General features: G+C 42.2%; 3 protein-coding genes across 22 annotated transcripts in view; 1 reads left to right on the top strand and 2 right to left on the bottom strand.

The window, feature by feature from the left end:
• The window catches only part of LOC139984633 (uncharacterized), a 105,114-nt gene that overhangs the window by 15,870 nt on the left and 67,921 nt on the right, over positions 1-21,323 (bottom strand). For 3 of the 20 annotated variants that reach the window (XM_071998602.1, XM_071998603.1, XM_071998589.1), the window contains 2 exons: positions 3,252-3,437; positions 120-599 (listed from right to left, as the gene is read on the bottom strand). The exons of 16 other annotated variants lie outside the window; for them this stretch is intronic. In XM_071998602.1, the coding sequence (XP_071854703.1) occupies positions 120-599; positions 3,252-3,437 (666 nt within the window). Of the gene's footprint in view, positions 1-119; positions 2,280-3,251; positions 3,438-21,323 lie in introns of those variants that run through there. One more of the 20 variants, XM_071998599.1, reaches the window with a different exon arrangement.
• Positions 5,844-9,631, top strand: LOC139984462 (uncharacterized). Its single transcript, XM_071998377.1, has 3 exons — positions 5,844-5,850; positions 7,330-9,453; positions 9,502-9,631. Exons 1-2 carry the CDS (start codon positions 5,844-5,846, stop codon positions 9,240-9,242), a joined length of 1,920 nt encoding a protein of 639 aa, XP_071854478.1. The 3' UTR covers positions 9,243-9,453; positions 9,502-9,631.
• Positions 12,340-20,435, bottom strand: LOC139984461 (uncharacterized). The gene is made up of 2 exons (XM_071998376.1): positions 12,709-20,435; positions 12,340-12,443 (listed from the first exon to the last, which is right to left on the bottom strand). Exons 1-2 carry the CDS (start codon positions 20,294-20,296, stop codon positions 12,340-12,342), a joined length of 7,692 nt encoding a protein of 2,563 aa, XP_071854477.1. The 5' UTR covers positions 20,297-20,435.

Below are 21,323 nucleotides of genomic sequence, written 5' to 3'. Positions count from 1 at the left end.
TATCAATAAAATCTCAACAGCATTTCCACTTGTGTTCGGAAGTCATCAGTTTTGTTCACAAATTCACTGGATAAGTAAAGTAGAGAGAGATGTTTAGAGATGCTTGTGATATGTATTACCTGGTGTGGTGACCTGTTCTGGTGTCGAAAGAGGACTTGATACACTTGCTGTTACTGTGTGTGAACTAGGTGTGATTTCAGGTGATGTTGTTTGAATAACAGATGGTGTTAGGTGTATGGATGGTGTTCCTGTTATTCCAGACACAGTGTTGGTACTTCCTTGAGTTGTCACTAAACCTTGTGTTTCAGTTGAGAATTCTGTAATTGTTGTAATGGGTTTTCCTGTTTCAGTTGAAGTTGATACACTTGGTGTTACTGTGTGTGAAATTGGTGTGATTTCAGGTGTAGTTGTTTGAATAACAGATGGTGTTAAATGGGTGGACGGTATTCCCGGTGTGGGGAATGCAATGGTGGTTCCTCCCTGAGTTGTGAGTACACCCTGTGATTGTGTGGAGTGTTCTGCAACAGTGGTAATAGGTTTTCCTGTAGAAGCATGGCTTGATGCACTTGTGGTCTTGTATGGATTCGACGTATCCGTTCCTGTTTAGTAAATTGATGTGAATGTAAACAATGATTTCATTTGTTGTACTCTCCCATTACCAGTTACCTTACAAAGGATCCTGGCTAAAAGATGTCGACACATGATCGTGCTTTCTTTGATGAAATTTACCGTTTACCCAATAGTAAGGTAATGGCTTCACACTCTGATCACATTCTGGTTGGTTATCACAGCAATTATGTTACAGTGTGGGTACTGAATGAACATCACCATTGAATCCAAACCACATCCATGGATTACTGATTATCCCTAGAACCCACACTCCATCCATGGAATACTGATCTCCCTAGATTTGGGTGCAACCCACACTCCATCCATGGAATGCTGATCTCCCTAGATTAGGGTGCAACCCACACTCCATGCAGGGAATGCTGATCTCCCTAGATTAGGGTGCAACCCACACTCCATCCCTGGAATACTTATCTCCCTAGATTAGGGTGCAACCCACAGTCTATGCATGGAATGCTGATCTCCCTAGAACCCACACTACATCACTGGAATACTGATCTCTCTAGATCAAGGCGCAACCCACACCCCTATCTCACAGCTACTTTAATCATGTTAGGCACTACATAAATATCCCCTCTTATTAAAACAGTGAACATCGTCTGTAACATAACAACAAATTTGTAAAAGCTATACACATTATATTTTCGAACCCTCCCTATAAAGAATATAAGCTCACTTTGGGGAAACCATTGCCTGTTTCTCTCACATCATACCCCTTTAAACATCAGAAAATAAACAATGCAATTAAACAAGAAAGACAAAAGAGAAAGGGCCAGTAGAGATCAGAGGTAGACACAGATAAGTGAAACAAAGCTATATCAAAGTGGGTGTTTTTACAATAGATCCGACATAACCACCATGAGGTATTTGCAGTCTGTGCTACTAAGACTGACAAGACCGATGTTCAGTGTGTAGATTGCCTTGCAAAAGGGGGTAGGCTTAGTGCTGCACCAGATTTAAAAGCGCCTCACTAAAATATACTATAAAAGAAAGGATCTCTAAGAAATGCTGTTCAAAGAAGACAAAGACCCCAGGATATAAAAAAAAAGCAACAGGGATTACTTGGTACGGCTTTCGATGCTAGCACACACACAAAACAGATTTACCCAGCTCTGTCAAATAACATGCATATTGGAAACTATAGTCGTTACCGAGACAGAAATTGAGGTGCCAAGGGGAAGAGAAGAGGGATGGGGATACAGTTGGTAGTGTGGTGCTGGGAGGTGCTGAGAGACTGTGACACTTTTTACCTGGTGTAGCTGTTGTGGGTGGGTTGGTTGTGAGTGGCTGTGTAGTGGATGGACCCAGAGTTGATGTGGTATTCATAGATGCTGTATGCTTTGAACGAGTCACATGGATTAGGTAACAACACTTGAATCTTATCATGAAATTCTCGCAATACCCACTGGCAGAGGCAGTGGCATTGCAATAGAGGCCTCTCCATGGGTGACAGGTCACCCATGGGTACGCCTGAGAGCTCTGGTTACTGACCGTGGAGACACACTCTATCTCAATCGGGAGAAGACATATGTCTTGGCCGCAGCTATCTTTGTTTTCAATCTCATCTTGGTACAGGTACTCAGTGCCAAGATTCTCATCGTCACACCAATCCTCCCACTGGCAGTACTCCTCTTCTATGAGTGTAAAATCTCCTACAATTAAAACAGCATCGATAAACCATGCACACAGATGACTTAACTACCCCTACCAGCTCTATCCGAAATCTAAGCTGCATGCCACGATCTACCGACTAGTATGTTTAATATCATTGGGGGAGAGAAATCTAGGCTTTTATTATCTCACCATCATAAAGAAGGAGAAAAAAGGAAAGACGGGGAAAAAAACTGACATCTGCTCTTATTACTTATTACTATACAATAATAATTCCCGAGGGTTTTGCGCCTAAGGCCCAGAAAAGAAGCGGGAAAAAATATACTGCAATTGTCGAGAACGTTATCGTTATCATGACTTTCTTTGTATACATACAGATATTTCTGATATCCCTTCTTGAAATATATGTTGTTTTTTTTGCTAGAGTGTGCCCAATGAAAGTCCATCCACTCCTCCACCATCACCTGGGAACTGACATCATATTGCTGTACACCTAACACAGACACAAAAACAACAAGGGAGCAAGGACATACTCCAGCTAATCTCCCAGTAAAGTATATCCTGAAATTTTTATTCCAAGCCACGGTTGTCTGGATTTATTGTCAGAAAAGCTAAAAAATCAGTGTATCAACTGTACTGTAAATTTCTGGGGTTTGTTTATTATGGGGGGGGGGGAGGGGTTCTGTACATAGCAAAATTTGGTACCATAAACAGCTCTTGAGAATTACTCTTTTGTGTTTGTGTTGTTGTAATTGTGGACACACATCAACACAAACTATATCATAGCCAGAGTATATCAAAGTATATCATAGCCATTATCAGTGGTAATACAAGTTGACTTTTGTATTCTTTGTATTAAGGAACATTCTTCACCTTGTGATGTGAACGTGTGGCAACAAATGCTTTGTCTTCAAAATGATGGACAATACAGTACAGGAAATAATGCTATCCATGATGTACATATATCAAAAGAGCGGTGTATGTGCGTGTATGTGTGTGCGAGAGATAATTACCTTCTCGAGTTGCCTGTTCAGAACTAGTGGCAGATGTCATAGGTTGACTCGTATGAGGCGAGAAGCTGTTTATTGTCGTACCAGGTGTTTCATTATTTTCTGTCGATGTATGCAATGATTGGGTCAGCGACTTGCTGGTATGACCTACAGTGGAAACTGTTTCCTCAGGAGAACAAGTTGCTGTTTCTAAAGATGTGGTATAAAACAAATGTAGAGCAGCTTGTCTCCTGTGTGTTATATTATTGATTTTCAGTCATATGTTGCTCTTGTTGAAATCAGGAAACTGGTGTTGTTTTAAATGATTGCACTTCCCATATCAGTTCTATATGTATATATATAGTTCTATATATATATATATATATATATATATATATATATATATATATATATATATATATATATATATATATATATATATATATATATATATATATATGTATATATATATATGTATATATATATATATCTATCTATCTATATATAGTATAGGGTTGTCATGTACTATACATTACAGAGTGTAGTGAATTGTTCTTTCAAGCTGTCTTCTCGATTTATTGTGAAAGGTGAGATGTGGCAATTAAAATATCAGTTGAGCAGCTGGTTGACAGTTGTAAACAATTAACATTCTGCTCTCTTGTTGTTTCCTCTCGCAGATTTGTAGTCAATATTGAACAGAAATTATCAATTAAGTACACAAAATGTGAAAACTTAAAGTACAAATATGGAAAGAAGACAATTGTTCACCAGCATTTACTGGATTTAACATAGTAACTCAAATACCTCTTTCAGAATTTATGAAGAAACTGTCACTTTACACATAAAGGGGTTTGATGGCCTTGTCTTGTAGTATAAATCAATGTACTTGGAAAACTAAGCCATTACAACCCTAATCCGATATGATAGTGGCAAGTGCACAAAATATCGCCCAACATATCCTAGACATAGGCCTATCTACTGCAGGACACAGTGATACACCTACAGGCTATAATTAAGAAACAGATAGTTGTAATGTTGTCTTGTCCACCAAACTAAGGATTTACAGGGTTGGCACTTCATTATATTGGTATTACTGTTTTGCTTACAATGCAATATTGATACTTGATGGTTCTTACCCCTGAACAGATAATTCCATCAGGAGTGCATAAACTCCAAGTATGCCAGACCTATTTCAACCTGTTTTAATAGTACCATAGCCTTCATAGGCTCCTGTTTTAATAGTATCATAGCCTTCATAGGCTCCTGTTTTAATAGTATCATAGCCTTCATAGGTTCCTGTTTTAATAGTGTCATAGCCTTCATAAGCTCCTGTTTTAATAGTATCATAGCCTTCATAGGCTCCTGTTTTAATAGTATCATAGCCTTCATAGGCTCCTGTTTTAATAGTATCATAGCCTTCATAGGCTCCTGTTTTAATAGTATCATAGCCTTCATAGGCTCCTGTTTTAATAGTATCATAGCCTTCATAGGCTCCTGTTTGAATAGTATCATAGCCTTCATAGGCTCCTGTTTTAATAGTATCATAACCTTCATAGGCTCCTACTTTAGTAGTATCATAGCCATCACAGGCTTTATAGAAATAGTATCATCAAGTGATTCATGATCCTCTGAATCTGATATGCTGCACTATTTTGTAGTCTTCATAACAACTACTAATTGCCGAATCATTACTAGCATTCTCAAAAATTGTATGTTGTTACAACAAAGAGCTTACAGGTTTAATCATATCCATTGAAGAAGCTACTTACCTCTCACATGTATACTAAAAAGGGGAGTTTAACTCAAGAAAACATTATTGTCAAAATACTCACCTGATGCTAGGAAGGCCATTAGACTGAGATTGTAGAGTCTGTTATGATCGTTGGGCGTTCGAAAACTACAACAGGTCTGAGTTGAAGCTATCGGACACTTACCCTCGAACAACCAATTTGGGACAGAGGAGGAAGTAAAAAAAGGTCCTCCAAATCCTTGTTTGTTTTGTTTTTGGTTTCAGGATCATATGAAGCTTAGGGTCAAAGGCCAATGTAACAACATTCGCTCGGACCGTATGTTAGGCACCAGCTGGTTCACATGATTTGCTATCTGGCCAACATTGAAACATAACACTGCAGTATTGCAGAAGTACTTTACCAGAGGTCGTCGGTGTCGTGAAGTTCAAGGTCACTGTGGTAGGTTCAGTTGATGTTGTCTCTGGCGTGCTTTCTGTATAGGTCGTCGTGGTCACGACCTCCGTAATGGTCGGTGTAAATGTTGTGACGGAGGGAGTCTCAGTGCAGTTTTCAGGAGTCGTCTCCATGGTAACAGTCAAAGTCGATGTCGCTGTTGATTTTCAGCAAAGGATGATATATGTTATGTTCAATTACTAGCTGTACGAATAACTGTCATTGTCTTGTAAAAGCAACAATGAAAATTTCCGTAACAAGTGTTTTATAAGAGAACAGACAGTAGATTCTCTGAACAGCAAATTGTTTGCACTCAAATATTCCAGGATACATTCAAACTTTTTGTCATTGACGAGCTGATTTATTCCCCTTCCTCCTCCCTCAAAAAGTGAAAGAATGCCCTCCCCCCCTCCAAAAGCAAGGAGAGGACTAAATGCATTGTGAGCACAGCTGACTGTTGATAGTTTAACTGAAGAAAAACATAGCAGTATCACAATAGCATTAGGAGAATTGTACAGAAGAGAGTATTGCCAATGTATATTAGGTTGTTGAATAAGGCTTCTTGATGTTTCTTATTTACTCCATTTCCCCTCCAACCTAACCCCCCCCCCTCCCCCACAGAAAAAGAAACATTTTTACAACTGTGGCATTACTTCTTTCTTTTGGATTCATGATTTAGAATATATGCTTTCAGAATACCTTATCTGAACAGCAAAAAAGGCACAAAAGTTCAACTACAGCTTCTATTTCAATTATTGTATTTTACAGATGTTTCAGAGAATGCTATTAACCACAAAAACGTATTTACATTTCTACTTTACTGAAAAATTATTTCATACCTAGAGTCGTAGCTGGAGTTGCAGTTGAGGTAGATGGCAGAGTACTGCTAGGGGTTCTTGAGGGGATGGTTTCAGTGCTGGTACAGATTTCTGTGGTAGTTCCTTCAGTTGGTGTTGTACTTGGAGTTGTAGTAGGGGTTGTTGATGGTGTAGTAGTAGGTGTTGTACTCGGAGTTGTAGTAGGGGGTGTTGATGGGGTAGTGGTAGGTGGTGTTGTACTTGTGATTTCTGTAGTTTCAGTGCTGGTACAGATTTCTGTGGTAGTGACTTCAGTTGGTGTTGTACTTGGAGTAGTAGTAGGGGTTGTTGATTGGGTAGTAATAGGTGTTGTACTTACAGTAGGGGTAGTTGATGGGGTAGTGGTAGGTGTTGTACTTGGAGTTGTTGTAGGGGTAGTTGATGGGGTAGTGGTAGGTGTTGTTGAAGGAGTTGGTGTACTTGTGATTTCTGTAGTTTCAGTGCTGGTACAGATTTCTGTGCTAGTGACTTCAGTTGGTGTTGTACTTGGAGTTGTAATAGGGGTAGTTGATGGGGTAGTGGTAGGTGTTGTACTTGGTGTTGTTGATGGGGTAGTGGTAGGTGTTGTTAAAGGAGTAGTTGTACTTGTGATTTCTGTAGTTTCAGTGCTGGTACAGATTTCTGTGCTAGTGACTTCAGTTGGTGTTGTACTTGGAGTAGTAATAGGGGTTGTTGATTGGGTAGTAATAGGTGTTGTACTTACAGTTGAAGTAGGGGTAGTTGATGGGGTAGTGGTGGGTGTTGTACTTGGAGTTGTAGTAGGGGTAGTTGATGGGGTAGTGGTAGGTGTTGTACTTGGAGTTGTTGTAGGGGTAGTTGATGGGGTAGTGGTAGGTGTTGTACTTGGTGTTGTTGATGGGGTAGTGGTAGGTGTTGTTAAAGGAGTAGTTGTACTTGTGATTTCTGTAGTTTCAGTGCTGGTACAGATTTCTGTGGTAGTGACTTCAGTTGGTGTTGTACTTTGAGTAGTAATAGGGGTTGTTGATTGGGTAGTAATAGGTGTTGTACTTACAGTTGAAGTAGGGGTAGTTGATGGGGTAGTAATAGGTGTTGTACTTTGAGTTGTGGTAGGGGTTGTTGATGGGGTAGTGGTAGGTGATGTTGAAGGCGTTGGTGTACTTGTGATTTCTGTAGTTTCAGTGCTGGGACACATTTCTGTGGTAGTTCCTTCGGTTGGTGTTGTACTTGGAGTTGTAGTAGGGGTAGTTGATGGGGTAGTGGTAGGTGTTGTACTTGGAGTTGTTGTAGGGGTAGTTGATGGGGTAGTGGTAGGTGTTGTTGAAGGAGTTGGTGTACTTGTGATTTCTGTAGTTTCAGTGCTGGTACAGATTTCTGTGCTAGTGACTTCAGTTGGTGTTGTACTTGGAGTTGTAATAGGGGTAGTTGATGGGGTAGTGGTAGGTGTTGTACTTGGTGTTGTTGATGGGGTAGTGGTAGGTGTTGTTAAAGGAGTAGTTGTACTTGTGATTTCTGTAGTTTCAGTGCTGGTACAGATTTCTGTGCTAGTGACTTCAGTTGGTGTTGTACTTGGAGTAGTAATAGGGGTTGTTGATTGGGTAGTAATAGGTGTTGTACTTACAGTTGAAGTAGGGGTAGTTGATGGGGTAGTGGTGGGTGTTGTACTTGGAGTTGTAGTAGGGGTAGTTGATTGGGTAGTGGTAGGTGTTGTACTTGGAGTTGTTGTAGGGGTAGTTGATGGGGTAGTGGTAGGTGTTGTTGAAGGAGTTGGTGTACTTGTGATTTCTGTAGTTTCAGTGCTGGTACAGATTTCTGTGCTAGTGACTTCAGTTGGTGTTGTACTTGGAGTTGTAATAGGGGTTGTTGATGGGGTAGTGGTAGGTGTTGAACTTGGTGTTGTTGATGGGGTAGTGGTAGGTGTTGTTAAAGGAGTAGTTGTACTTGTGATTTCTGTAGTTTCAGTGCTGGTACAGATTTCTGTGCTAGTGACTTCAGTTGGTGTTGTACTTGGAGTAGTAATAGGGGTTGTTGATTGGGTAGTAATAGGTGTTGTACTTACAGTTGAAGTAGGGGTAGTTGATGGGGTAGTGGTGGGTGTTGTACTTGGAGTTGTAGTAGGGGTAGTTGATTGGGTAGTGGTAGGTGTTGTACTTGGAGTTGTTGTAGGGGTAGTTGATGGGGTAGTGGTAGGTGTTGTTGAAGGAGTTGGTGTACTTGTGATTTCTGTAGTTTCAGTGCTGGTACAGATTTCTGTGCTAGTGACTTCAGTTGGTGTTGTACTTGGAGTTGTAATAGGGGTTGTTGATGGGGTAGTGGTAGGTGTTGAACTTGGTGTTGTTGATGGGGTAGTGGTAGGTGTTGTTAAAGGAGTAGTTGTACTTGTGATTTCTGTAGTTTCAGTGCTGGTACAGATTTCTGTGCTAGTGACTTCAGTTGGTGTTGTACTTGGAGTAGTAATAGGGGTTGTTGATTGGGTAGTAATAGGTGTTGTACTTACAGTTGAAGTAGGGGTAGTTGATGGGGTAGTGGTAGGTGTTGTACTTGGAGTTGTGGTAGGGGTTGTTGATGGGGTAGTGGTAGGTGATGTTGAAGGCGTTGGTGTACTTGTGATTTCTGTAGTTTCAGTGCTGGGACACATTTCTGTGGTAGTTCCTTCGGTTGGTGTTGTACTTGGAGTTGTAGTAGGGGTAGTTGATGGGGTAGTGGTAGGTGTTGTACTTGGAGTTGTTGTAGGGGTAGTTGATGGGGTAGTGGTAGGTGTTGTTGAAGGAGTTGGTGTACTTGTGATTTCTGTAGTTTCAGTGCTGGTACAGATTTCTGTGCTAGTGACTTCAGTTGGTGTTGTACTTGGAGTTGTAATAGGGGTTGTTGATGGGGTAGTGGTAGGTGTTGAACTTGGTGTTGTTGATGGGGTAGTGGTAGGTGTTGTTAAAGGAGTAGTTGTACTTGTGATTTCTGTAGTTTCAGTGCTGGTACAGATTTCTGTGGTAGTGACTTCAGTTGGTGCTGTACTTTGAGTAGTAATAGGGGTTGTTGATTGGGTAGTAATAGGTGTTGTACTTACAGTTGAAGTAGGGGTAGTTGATGGGGTAGTGGTAGGTGTTGTACTTGGAGTTGTGGTAGGGGTTGTTGATGGGGTAGTGGTAGGTGATGTTGAAGGCGTTGGTGTACTTGTGATTTCTGTAGTTTCAGTGCTGGGACACATTTCTGTGGTAGTTCCTTCGGTTGGTGTTGTACTTGGAGTTGTAATAGGGGTAGTTGATTGGGTAGTGGTAGGTGTTGTACTTGGAGTTGTAGTAGGGGTAGTTGATGGGGTAGTGGTAGGTGTTGTACTTGGAGTTGTTGTAGGGGTAGTTGATGGGGTAGTGGTAGGTGTTGTACTTACAGTTGAAGTAGGGGTAGTTGATTGGGTAGTAATAGGTGTTGTACCTACAGTTGAAGTAGGGGTAGTTGATGGGGTAGTGGTGGGTGTTGTACTTGGAGTTGTAGTAGGGGTAGTTGATGGGGTAGTGGTAGGTGTTGTACTTGGAGTTGTTGTAGGGGTAGTTGATGGGGTAGTGGTAGGTGTTGTACTTACAGTTGAAGTAGGGGTAGTTGATGGGGTAGTAATAGGTGTTGTACTTTGAGTTGTGGTAGGGGTTGTTGATGGGGTAGTGGTAGGTGATGTTGAAGGCGTTGGTGTACTTGTGATTTCTGTAGTTTCAGTGCTGGGACACATTTCTGTGGTAGTTCCTTCGGTTGGTGTTGTACTTGGAGTTGTAGTAGGGGTTGTTGATGGGGTAGTGGTAGGTGTTGTATTTGGAGTTGTTGTAGGCGTAGTTGATGGGGTAGTGGTAGGTGTTGTTGAAGGAGTTGGTGTACTTGTGATTTCTGTAGTTTCAGTGCTGGTACAGATTTCTGTGCTAGTGACTTCAGTTGGTGTTGTACTTGGAGTTGTAATAGGGGTAGTTGATGGGGTAGTGGTAGGTGTTGTACTTGGTGTTGTTGATGGGGTAGTGGTAGGTGTTGTTAAAGGAGTAGCTGTACTTGTGATTTCTGTAGTTTCAGTGCTGGTACAGATTTCTGTGCTAGTGACTTCAGTTGGTGATGTACTTGGAGTAGTAATAGGGGTTGTTGATTGGGTAGTAATAGGTGTTGTACCTACAGTTGAAGTAGGGGTAGTTGATGGGGTAGTGGTGGGTGATGTTGAAGGCGTTGGTGTACTTGTGATTTCTGTAGTTTCAGTGCTGGGACACATTTCTGTGGTAGTTCCTTCGGTTGGTGTTGTACTTGGAGTTGTAATAGGGGTAGTTGATTGTGTAGTGGTAGGTGTTGTACTTGGAGTTGTAGTAGGGGTAGTTGATGGGGTAGTGGTAGGTGTTGTACTTGGAGTTGTTGTAGGGGTAGTTGATGAGGTAGTGGTAGGTGTTGTTGAAGGAGTTGGTGTACTTGTGATTTCTGTAGTTTCAGTGCTAGTACAGATTTCTGTGCTAGTGACTTCAGTTGGTGTTGTACTTGGAGTTGTAATAGGGGTAGTTGATGGGGTAGTGGTGGGTGTTGTACTTGGAGTTGTAGTAGGGGTAGTTGATGGGGTAGTGGTAGGTGTTGTACTTGGAGTTGTTGTAGGGGTAGTTGATGGGGTAGTGGTAGGTGTTGTACTTACAGTTGAAGTAGGGGTAGTTGATGGGGTAGTAATAGGTGTTGTACTTTGAGTTGTGGTAGGGGTTGTTGATGGGGTAGTGGTAGGTGATGTTGAAGGGGTTGGTGTACTTGTGATTTCTGTAGTTTCAGTGCTGGGACACATTTCTGTGGTAGTTCCTTCGGTTGGTGTTGTACTTGGAGTTGTAGTAGGGGTAGTTGATGGGGTAGTGGTAGGTGTTGTATTTGGAGTTGTTGTAGGCGTAGTTGATGGGGTAGTGGTAGGTGTTGTTGAAGGAGTTGGTGTACTTGTGATTTCTGTAGTTTCAGTGCTGGTACAGATTTCTGTGCTAGTGACTTCAGTTGGTGTTGTACTTGGAGTTGTAATAGGGGTAGTTGATGGGGTAGTGGTAGGTGTTGTACTTGGTGTTGTTGATGGGGTAGTGGTAGGTGTTGTTAAAGGAGTAGTTGTACTTGTGATTTCTGTAGTTTCAGTGCTGGTACAGATTTCTGTGCTAGTGACTTCAGTTGGTGATGTACTTGGAGTAGTAATAGGGGTTGTTGATTGGGTAGTAATAGGTGTTGTACCTACAGTTGAAGTAGGGGTAGTTGATGGGGTAGTGGTGGGTGGTGTACTTGGAGTTGTAGTAGGGGTAGTTGATGGGATAGTGGTAGGTGTTGTACTTGGAGTTGTTGTAGGGGTAGTTGATGGGGTAGTGGTAGGTGTTGTTGAAGGAGTTGGTGTACTTGTGATTTCTGTAGTTTCAGTGCTGGTACAGATTTCTGTGCTAGAGACTTCAGTTGGTGTTGTACTTGGAGTTGTAATAGGGGTAGTTGATGGGGTAGTGGTAGGTGTTGTACTTGGTGTTGTTGATGGGGTAATGGTAGGTGTTGTTAAAGGAGTAGTTGTACTTGTGATTTCTGTAGTTTCAGTGCTGGTACAGATTTCTGTGCTAGTGACTTCAGTTGGTGTTGTACTTGGAGTAGTAGTAGGGGTTGTTGATTGGGTAGTAATAGGTGTTGTACTTACAGTTGAAGTAGGGGTAGTTGATGGGGTAGTGGTGGGTGTTGTACTTGGAGTTGTAGTAGGGGTAGTTGATGGGGTAGTGGTAGGTGTTGTACTTGGAGTTGTTGTAGGGGTAGTTGATGGGGTAGTGGTAGGTGTTGTTGAAGGAGTTGGTGTACTTGTGATTTTTGTAGTTTCAGTGCTGGTACAGATTTCTGTGCTAGTGACTTCAGTTGGTGTTGTACTTGGAGTTGTAAAAATGGTAGTTGATGGGGTAGTGGTAGGTGTTGTACTTGGTGTTGTTGATGGGGTAGTGGTAGGTGTTGTTAAAGGAGCAGTTGTACTTGTGATTTCTGTAGTTTCAGTGCTGGTACAGATCTCTGTGCTAGTGACTTCAGTTGGTGTTGTACTTGGAGTTGTAATAGGGGTAGTTGATGGGGTAGTGGTAGGTGTTGTACTTGGTGTTTTTGATGGGGTAGTGGTAGGTGTTGTTAAAGGAGTAGTTGTACTTGTGATTTCTGTAGTTTCAGTGCTGGTTTCTGTAGTTTCAGTGCTGGTACAGATTTCTGTGCTAGTGACTTCAGTTGGTGTTGTACTTGGAGTTGTAATAGGGGTAGTTGATGGGGTAGTGGTAGGTGTTGTACTTGGTGTTGTTGATGGGGTAATGGTAGGTGTTGTTAAAGGAGCAGTTGTACTTGTGATTTCTGTAGTTTCAGTGCTGGTACAGATCTCTGTGCTAGTGACTTCAGTTGGTGTTGTACTTGGAGTTGTAATAGGGGTAGTTGATGGGGTAGTGGTAGGTGTTGTACTTGGTGTTTTTGATGGGGTAGTGGTAGGTGTTGTTAAAGGAGTAGTTGTACTTGTGATTTCTGTAGTTTCAGTGCTGGTTTCTGTAGTTTCAGTGCTGGTACAGATTTCTGTGCTAGTGACTTCAGTTGGTGTTGTACTTGAAGTTGTAATAGGGGTAGTTGATGGGGTAGTGGTTGGTGTTGTACTTGGTGTTGTTGATGGGGTAGTGGTAGGTGTTGTTAAAGGAGTAGTTGTACTTGTGATTTCTGTAGTTTCAGTGCTGGTACAGATTTCTGTGCTAGTGACTTCAGTTGGTGTTGTACTTGGAGTAGTAGTAGGGGTTGTTGATTGGGTAGTAATAGGTGTTGTACTTACAGTTGAAGTAGGGGTAGTTGATGGGGTAGTGGTGGGTGTTGTACTTGGAGTTGTAGTAGGGGTAGTTGATGGGGTAGTGGTAGGTGTTGTACTTGGAGTTGTTGTAGGGGTAGTTGATGGGGTAGTGGTAGGTGTTGTTGAAGGAGTTGGTGTACTTGTGATTTCTGTAGTTTCAGTGCTGGTACAGATTTCTGTGCTGGTGACTTCAGTTGGTGTTGTACTTGGAGTTGTAAAAATGGTAGTTGATGGGGTAGTGGTAGGTGTTGTACTTGGTGTTGTTGATGGGGTAGTGGTAGGTGTTGTTAAAGGAGCAGTTGTACTTGTGATTTCTGTAGTTTCAGTGCTGGTACAGATCTCTGTGCTAGTGACTTCAGTTGGTGTTGTACTTGGAGTTGTAATAGGGGTAGTTGATGGGGTAGTGGTAGGTGTTGTACTTGGTGTTGTTGATGGGGTAGTGGTAGGTGTTGTTAAAGGAGTAGTTGTACTTGTGATTTCTGTAGTTTCAGTGCTGGTACAGATTTCTGTGCTAGTGACTTCAGTTGGTGTTGTACTTGGAGTAGTAGTAGGGGTTGTTGATTGGGTAGTAATAGGTGTTGTACTTACAGTTGAAGTAGGGGTAGTTGATGGGGTAGTGGTAGGTGTTGTACTTGGAGTTGTGGTAGGGGTTGTTGATGGGGTAGTGGTAGGTGATGTTGAAGGCGTTGGTGTACTTGTGATTTCTGTAGTTTCAGTGCTGGGACACATTTCTGTGGTAGTTCCTTCGGTTGGTGTTGTACTTGGAGTTGTAGTAGGGGTAGTTGATGGGGTAGTGGTAGGTGTTGTACTTGGAGTTGTTGTAGGGGTAGTTGATGGGGTAGTGGTAGGTGTTGTTGAAGGAGTTGGTGTACTTGTGATTTCTGTAGTTTCAGTGCTGGTACAGATTTCTGTGCTAGTGACTTCAGTTGGTGTTGTACTTGGAGTTGTAATAGGGGTAGTTGATGGGGTAATGGTAGGTGTTGTACTTGGTGTTGTTGATGGGGTAGTGGTAGGTGTTGTTAAAGGAGTAGTTGTACTTGTGATTTCTGTAGTTTCAGTGCTGGTACAGATTTCTGTGCTAGTGACTTCAGTTGGTGTTGTACTTGGAGTAGTAATAGGGGTTGTTGATTGGGTAGTAATAGGTGTTGTACTTACAGTTGAAGTAGGGGTAGTTGATGGGGTAGTGGTGGGTGTTGTACTTGGAGTTGTAGTAGGGGTAGTTGATTGGGTAGTGGTAGGAGTTGTACTTGGAGTTGTAGTAGGGGTAGTTGATGGGGTAGTGGTAGGTGTTGTTGAAGGAGTTGTTGTAGGGGTAGTTGATGGGGTAGTGGTAGGTGTTGTTGAAGGAGTTGGTGTACTTGTGATTTCTGTAGTTTCAGTGCTGGTACAGATTTCTGTGCTAGTGACTTCAGTTGGTGTTGTCCTTGGAGTTGTAATAGGGGTAGTTGATGGGGTAGTGGTGGGTGTTGTACTTGGAGTTGTATTAGGGGTAGTTGATGGGGTAGTGGTAGGTGTTGTACTTGGAGTTGTGGTAGGTGTTGTTGATGGGGTAGTGGTAGGTGATGTTGAAGGCGTTGGTGTACTTGTGATTTTTGTAGTTTCAGTGCTGGGACACATTTCTGTGGTAGTTCCTTCGGTTGGTGTTGTACTTGGAGTTGTAGTAGGGGTAGTTGATGGGGTAGTGGTAGGTGTTGTTGAAGGAGTTGTTGTAGGGGTAGTTGATGGGGTAGTGGTAGGTGTTGTTGAAGGAGTTGGTGTACTTGTGATTTCTGTAGTTTCAGTGCTGGTACAGATTTCTGTGCTAGTGACTTCAGTTGGTGTTGTACTTGAAGTTGTAATAGGGGTAGTTGATGGGGTAGTGGTTGGTGTTGCACTTGGTGTTGTTGATGGGGTAGTGGTAGGTGTTGTTAAAGGAGTAGTTGTACTTGTGATTTCTGTAGTTTCAGTGCTGGTACAGATTTCTGTGCTAGTGACTTCAGTTGGTGTTGTACTTGGAGTAGTAATAGGGGTTGTTGATTGGGTAGTAATAGGTGTTGTACTTACAGTTGAAGTAGGGGTAGTTGATGGGGTAGTGGTAGGTGTTGTACTTGGAGTTGTGGTAGGGGTTGTTGATGGGGTAGTGGTAGGTGATGTTGAAGGCGTTGGTGTACTTGTGATTTCTGTAGTTTCAGTGCTGGGACACATTTCTGTAGAAGTTCCTTCGGTTGGTGTTGTACTTGGAGTTGTAGTAGGGGTAGTTGAAGGGGTAGTGGTAGGTGTTGTACTTGGAGTTGTTGTAGGGGTAGTTGACAGGGTAGTGGTAGGTGTTGTTGAAGGAGTTGGTGTACTTGTGATTTCTGTAGTTTCAGTGCTGGTACAGATTTCTGTGCTAGTGACTTCAGTTGGTGTTGTACTTGGAGTTGTAATAGGGGTAGATGATGGGGTAATGGTAGGTGTTGTACTTGGTGTTGTTGATGGGGTAGTGGTAAGTGTTGTTAAAGGAGTAGTTCTACTTGTGATTTCTGTAGTTTCAGTGCTGGTACAGATTTCTGTGCTAGTGACTTCAGTTGGTGTTGTACTTGGAGTAGTAATAGGGGTTGTTGATTGTGTAGTAATAGGTGTTGTACTTACAGTTGAAGTAGGGGTAGTTGATGGGGTAGTGGTGGGTGTTGTACTTGGAGTTGTAGTAGGGGTAGTTGATGGGGTAGTGGTAGGTGTTGTACTTGGAGTTGTTGTAGGGGTAGTTGATGGGGTAGTGGTAGGTGTTGTTGAAGGAGTTGGTGTACTTGTGATTTCTGTAGTTTCAGTGCTGGTACAGATTTCTGTGCTAGTGACTTCAGTTGGTGTTGTACTTGAAGTTGTAATAGGGGTAGTTGATGGGGTAGTGGTTGGTGTTGCACTTGGTGTTGTTGATGGGGTAGTGGTAGGTGTTGTTAAAGGAGTAGTTGTACTTGTGATTTCTGTAGTTTCAGTGCTGGTACAGATTTCTGTGCTAGTGACTTCAGTTGGTGTTGTACTTGGAGTAGTAATAGGGGTTGTTGATTGGGTAGTAATAGGTGTTGTACTTACAGTTGAAGTAGGGGTAGTTGATGGGGTAGTGGTAGGTGTTGTACTTGGAGTTGTGGTAGGGGTTGTTGATGGGGTAGTGGTAGGTGATGTTGAAGGCGTTGGTGTACTTGTGATTTCTGTAGTTTCAGTGCTGGGACACATTTCTGTAGAAGTTCCTTCGGTTGGTGTTGTACTTGGAGTTGTAGTAGGGGTAGTTGAAGGGGTAGTGGTAGGTGTTGTACTTGGAGTTGTTGTAGGGGTAGTTGACAGGGTAGTGGTAGGTGTTGTTGAAGGAGTTGGTGTACTTGTGATTTCTGTAGTTTCAGTGCTGGTACAGATTTCTGTGCTAGTGACTTCAGTTGGTGTTGTACTTGGAGTTGTAATAGGGGTAGATGATGGGGTAATGGTAGGTGTTGTACTTGGTGTTGTTGATGGGGTAGTGGTAAGTGTTGTTAAAGGAGTAGTTCTACTTGTGATTTCTGTAGTTTCAGTGCTGGTACAGATTTCTGTGCTAGTGACTTCAGTTGGTGTTGTACTTGGAGTAGTAATAGGGGTTGTTGATTGTGTAGTAATAGGTGTTGTACTTACAGTTGAAGTAGGGGTAGTTGATGGGGTAGTGGTGGGTGTTGTACTTGGAGTTGTAGTAGGGGTAGTTGATGGGGTAGTGGTAGGTGTTGTACTTGGAGTTGTTGTAGGGGTAGTTGATGGGGTAGTGGTAGGTGTTGTTGAAGGAGTTGGTGTACTTGTGATTTCTGTAGTTTCAGTGCTGGTACAGATTTCTGTGCTAGTGACTTCAGTTGGTGTTGTACTTGGAGTTGTAATAGGGGTAGTTGATGGGGTAGTGGTTGGTGTTGTACTTGGTGTTGTTGATGGGGTAGTGGTAGGTGTTGTGAAAGGAGTAGTTGTACTTGTGATTTCTGTAGTTTCAGTGCTGGTACAGATTTCTGTGCTAGTGACTTCAGTTGGTGTTGTACTTGGAGTAGTAGTAGGGGTTGTTGATTGGGTAGTAATAGGTGTTGTACTTACAGTTGAAGTAGGGGTAGTTGATGGGGTAGTGGTAGGTGTTGTACTTGGAGTTGTGGTAGGGGTTGTTGATGGGGTAGTGGTAGGTGATGTTGAAGGCGTTGGTGTACTTGTGATTTCTGTAGTTTCAGTGCTGGGACACATTTCTGTGGTAGTTCCTTCGGTTGGTGTTGTACTTGGAGTTGTAGTAGGGGTAGTTGATGGGGTAGTGGTAGGTGTTGTACTTGGAGTTGTTGTAGGGGTAGTTGATGGGGTAGTGGTAGGTGTTGTTGAAGGAGTTGGTGTACTTGTGATTTCTGTAGTTTCAGTGCTGGTACAGATTTCTGTGCTAGTGACTTCAGTTGGTGTTGTACTTGGAGTTGTAATAGGGGTAGTTGATGGGGTAGTGGTAGGTGTTGTACTTGGTGTTGTTGATGGGGTAGTGGTAGGTGTTGTTAAAGGAGTAGTTGTACTTGTGATTTCTGTAGTTTCAGTGCTGGTACAGATTTCTGTGCTAGTGACTTCAGTTGGTGTTGTACTTGGAGTAGTAATAGGGGTTGTTGATTGTGTAGTAATAGGTGTTGTACTTACAGTTGAAGTAGGGGTAGTTGATGGGGTAGTGGTGGGTGTTGTACTTGGAGTTGTAGTAGGGGTAGTTGATGGGGTAGTGGTAGGTGTTGTACTTGGAGTTGTTGTAGGGGTAGTTGATGGGGTAGTGGTAGGTGTTGTTGAAGGAGTTGGTGTACTTGTGATTTCTGTAGTTTCAGTGCTGGTACAGATTTCTGTGCTAGTGACTTCAGTTGGTGTTGTACTTGGAGTTGTAATAGGGGTAGTTGATGGGGTAGTGGTTGGTGTTGTACTTGGTGTTGTTGATGGGGTAGTGGTAGGTGTTGTGAAAGGAGTAGTTGTACTTGTGATTTCTGTAGTTTCAGTGCTGGTACAGATTTCTGTGCTAGTGACTTCAGTTGGTGTTGTACTTGGAGTAGTAGTAGGGGTTGTTGATTGGGTAGTAATAGTTGTTGTACTTACAGTTGAAGTAGGGGTAGTTGATGGGGTAGTGGTAGGTGTTGTACTTGGAGTTGTGGTAGGGGTTGTTAATGGGGTAGTGGTAGGTGATGTTGAAGGCGTTGGTGTACTTGTGATTTCTGTAGTTTCAGTGCTGGGACACATTTCTGTGGTAGTTCCTTCGGTTGGTGTTGTACTTGGAGTTGTAGTAGGGGTAGTTGATGGGGTAGTGGTAGGTGTTGTACTTGGAGTTGTTGTAGGGGTAGTTGATGGGGTAGTGGTAGGTGTTGTTGAAGGAGTTGGTGTACTTGTGATTTCTGTAGTTTCAGTGCTGGTACAGATTTCTGTGCTAGTGACTTCAGTTGGTGTTGTACTTGGAGTTGTAATAGGGGTAGTTGATGGGGTAGTGGTAGGTGTTGTACTTGGTGTTGTTGATGGGGTAGTGGTAGGTGTTGTTAAAGGAGTAGTTGTACTTGTGATTTCTGTAGTTTCAGTGCTGGTACAGATTTCTGTGCTAGTGACTTCAGTTGGTGTTGTACTTGGAGTAGTAATAGGGGTTGTTGATTGGGTAGTAATAGGTGTTGTACTTACAGTTGAAGTAGGGGTAGTTGATGGGGTAGTGGTGGGTGTTGTACTTGGAGTTGTAGTAGGGGTAGTTGATGGGGTAGTGGTAGGTGTTGTACTTGGAGTTGTTGTAGGGGTAGTTGATGGGGTAGTGGTAGGTGTTGTTGAAGGAGTTGGTGTACTTGTGATTTCTGTAGTTTCAGTGCTGGTACAGATTTCTGTGCTAGTGACTTCAGTTGGTGTTGTACTTGGAGTTGTAATAGGGGTAGTTGATGGGGTAGTGGTAGGTGTTGTACTTGGTGTTGTTGATGGGGTAGTGGTAGGTGTTGTTAAAGGAGTAGTTGTACTTGTGATTTCTGTAGTTTCAGTGCTGGTACAGATTTCTGTGCTAGTGACTTCAGTTGGTGTTGTACTTGGAGTAGTAGTAGGGGTTGTTGATTGGGTAGTAATAGGTGTTGTACTTACAGTTGAAGTAGGGGTAGTTGATGGGGTAGTGGTAGGTGTTGTACTTGGAGTTGTGGTAGGGGTTGTTGATGGGGTAGTGGTAGGTGATGTTGAAGGCGTTGGTGTACTTGTGATTTCTGTAGTTTCAGTGCTGGGACACATTTCTGTGGTAGTTCCTTCGGTTGGTGTTGTACTTACAGTTGTAGTAGGGGTAGTTGATGGGGTAGTGGTAGGTGTTGTTGAAGGAGTTGATGTACTCGTGATTTCTGTAGTTTCAGTGCTGGTACAGATTTCTGTGGTAGAGACTTCAGTTGGTGTTGTACTTGGAGTTGTAGTAGGGGTTGTTGATGGGGTAGTAATAGGTGTTGTACTTACAGTTGTAGTAGGGGTAGTTGATGGGGTAGTGGTAGGTGTTGTACTTGGAGTTGTAGTAGGGGTAGTTGATGGAGTAGTGGTAGGTGTTGTACTTGGTGTTGTTGTAGGGGTAGTAGAAGGTGTTGTACTCGGAGTTGTAGTAAGGGTTGTTGATGGGGTAGTGGTTGGTGTTGTTGAAGGAGTTGGTGTACTTGTGATTTCTGTAGTTTCAGTGCTTGGACACATTTCTGTGGTAGTTCCTTCAGTTGGTGTTGTACTTGGAGTTGTAGTAGGGGTTGTTGACGGGGTAGTAATAGGTGTTGTACTTACAGTTGTAGTAGGGGTAGTTGATGGGGTAGTGGTAGGTGTTGTTGAAGGAGTTGGTGTACTTGTGATTTCTGTAGTTTCAGTGCTGGTACAGATTTCTGTGCTAGTGACTTCAGTTGGTGTTGTAGTTGGAGTTGTTATAGGGGTAGTTGATGGAGTAGTGGTAGGTGTTGTACTTGGTGATGTTGTAGGGGTTGTTGGTGGGATAGTGGTAGGTGTTGTTAAAAGAGTTGTTGTACTTGTGATTTCTGTAGTTTCAGTGCTGGTACAGATTTCTGTGCTAGTGACTTCAGTTGATGTTGTACTTGGAGTTGTAGTAGGGGTTGTTAATGGGGTAGTGGTAGGTGTTGTACTTGGTGTTGTTGTAGGGGTAGTTGATGGGGTAGTGGTAGGTGTTGTACTTGGAGTTGTAGTAGGGGCAGTTGATGGGGTAGTGGCAGGTGTTGTACTTGGTGTTGTTGTAGGGGTTGTTGATGGGGTAGTGGTAGGTGTTGTTGAAGGAGTTGGTGTACTTGTGATTTCTGTAGTTTCAGTGCTGGGACACATTTCTGTGGTAGTTTCTTCTGGTGGGGTTGCAGTAAGAGTTGTAGTTTCCTCGGACGATGTCACCTCTGGTGTCCGCTCTGAAGTCAGTGCTTTAGTCAGTTCAGTTGTCTGCGTCGCTATGCATTCTGTCTCAATACAAAGGTATGCAAAATGTGAATAGTGTTTGAAAGCTTGACCTACCTTTGTAGCCTAACCTGATATGGCATTAAAGTGGCATTCCAGCGCTGTATGTTAATACAGGTGCAAATGCTTTCCATAATATTAACATTTCTTTAAAAATGACTTAAATCACAGAGGAAAATAACTTTTCTATGTAAAGAAAAAAAAAATTGCATTTTGATAAAATTTTAAACAACATAGAACCTTGAAAGCTAAGCAAACTTTTAAAGTGTACCACGTTTTCAAGGATACACTTACAAGAATGTTAGTAAGTAAAGCCGTTGCAGAACAGTTGAACTTACATCACAGACTACCTACTGTTGTCCATTGCAGGTAAGGTTTGTGGAGTGAGCCGGTCAATGTGGGTCACATTCACTTGACAATATCTCAAGTTAGGAATAAGATATTGAGATGGTGTCTACAACTAGCAGAGAGAAATATTCATCTTCTAACCATACAATTATCCCATTTCCTCCTATCAGACTATCCCTTTAAGGTATTTTGAATAAGTTCTTAACAGAGCAAAATATTAAGAAGTTACCTCAAACTACAAAGAAAATAAATGAAAGCACAATGACCTGTAAAAGTTCCTTTTTGGTTTTAATATTAATACCAAAGATTTCGTGCAAGGAAAAACTCTGTTCATTTATAACAAAACAAAATATAGAAACATTAATGGAACCACGTGCAGAGCAGAGGCTTTGGTACAGTACATAAAATACGTATAAAGTAATATCTTGCAGGAACAATATTCATGAAAAGAATGTGAAGATGTCTTTGCATTAGATATTAAACAGCTGTAAAAGAAACAAAGTAAACTTCAAGTGGAAATTGGCATGCTTTAAATTAAGAAATATTGCAATGCAGT

The sequence above is a fragment of the Apostichopus japonicus genome, chromosome 17, assembly GCF_037975245.1.
Source record: "Apostichopus japonicus isolate 1M-3 chromosome 17, ASM3797524v1, whole genome shotgun sequence".
In the NCBI taxonomy this organism is placed as follows: Eukaryota; Metazoa; Echinodermata; class Holothuroidea; order Aspidochirotida; family Stichopodidae; genus Apostichopus; species Apostichopus japonicus.
Note: the sequence above shows the minus strand (reverse complement) of the source record. Positions and strands in the feature narration are given on the sequence as shown.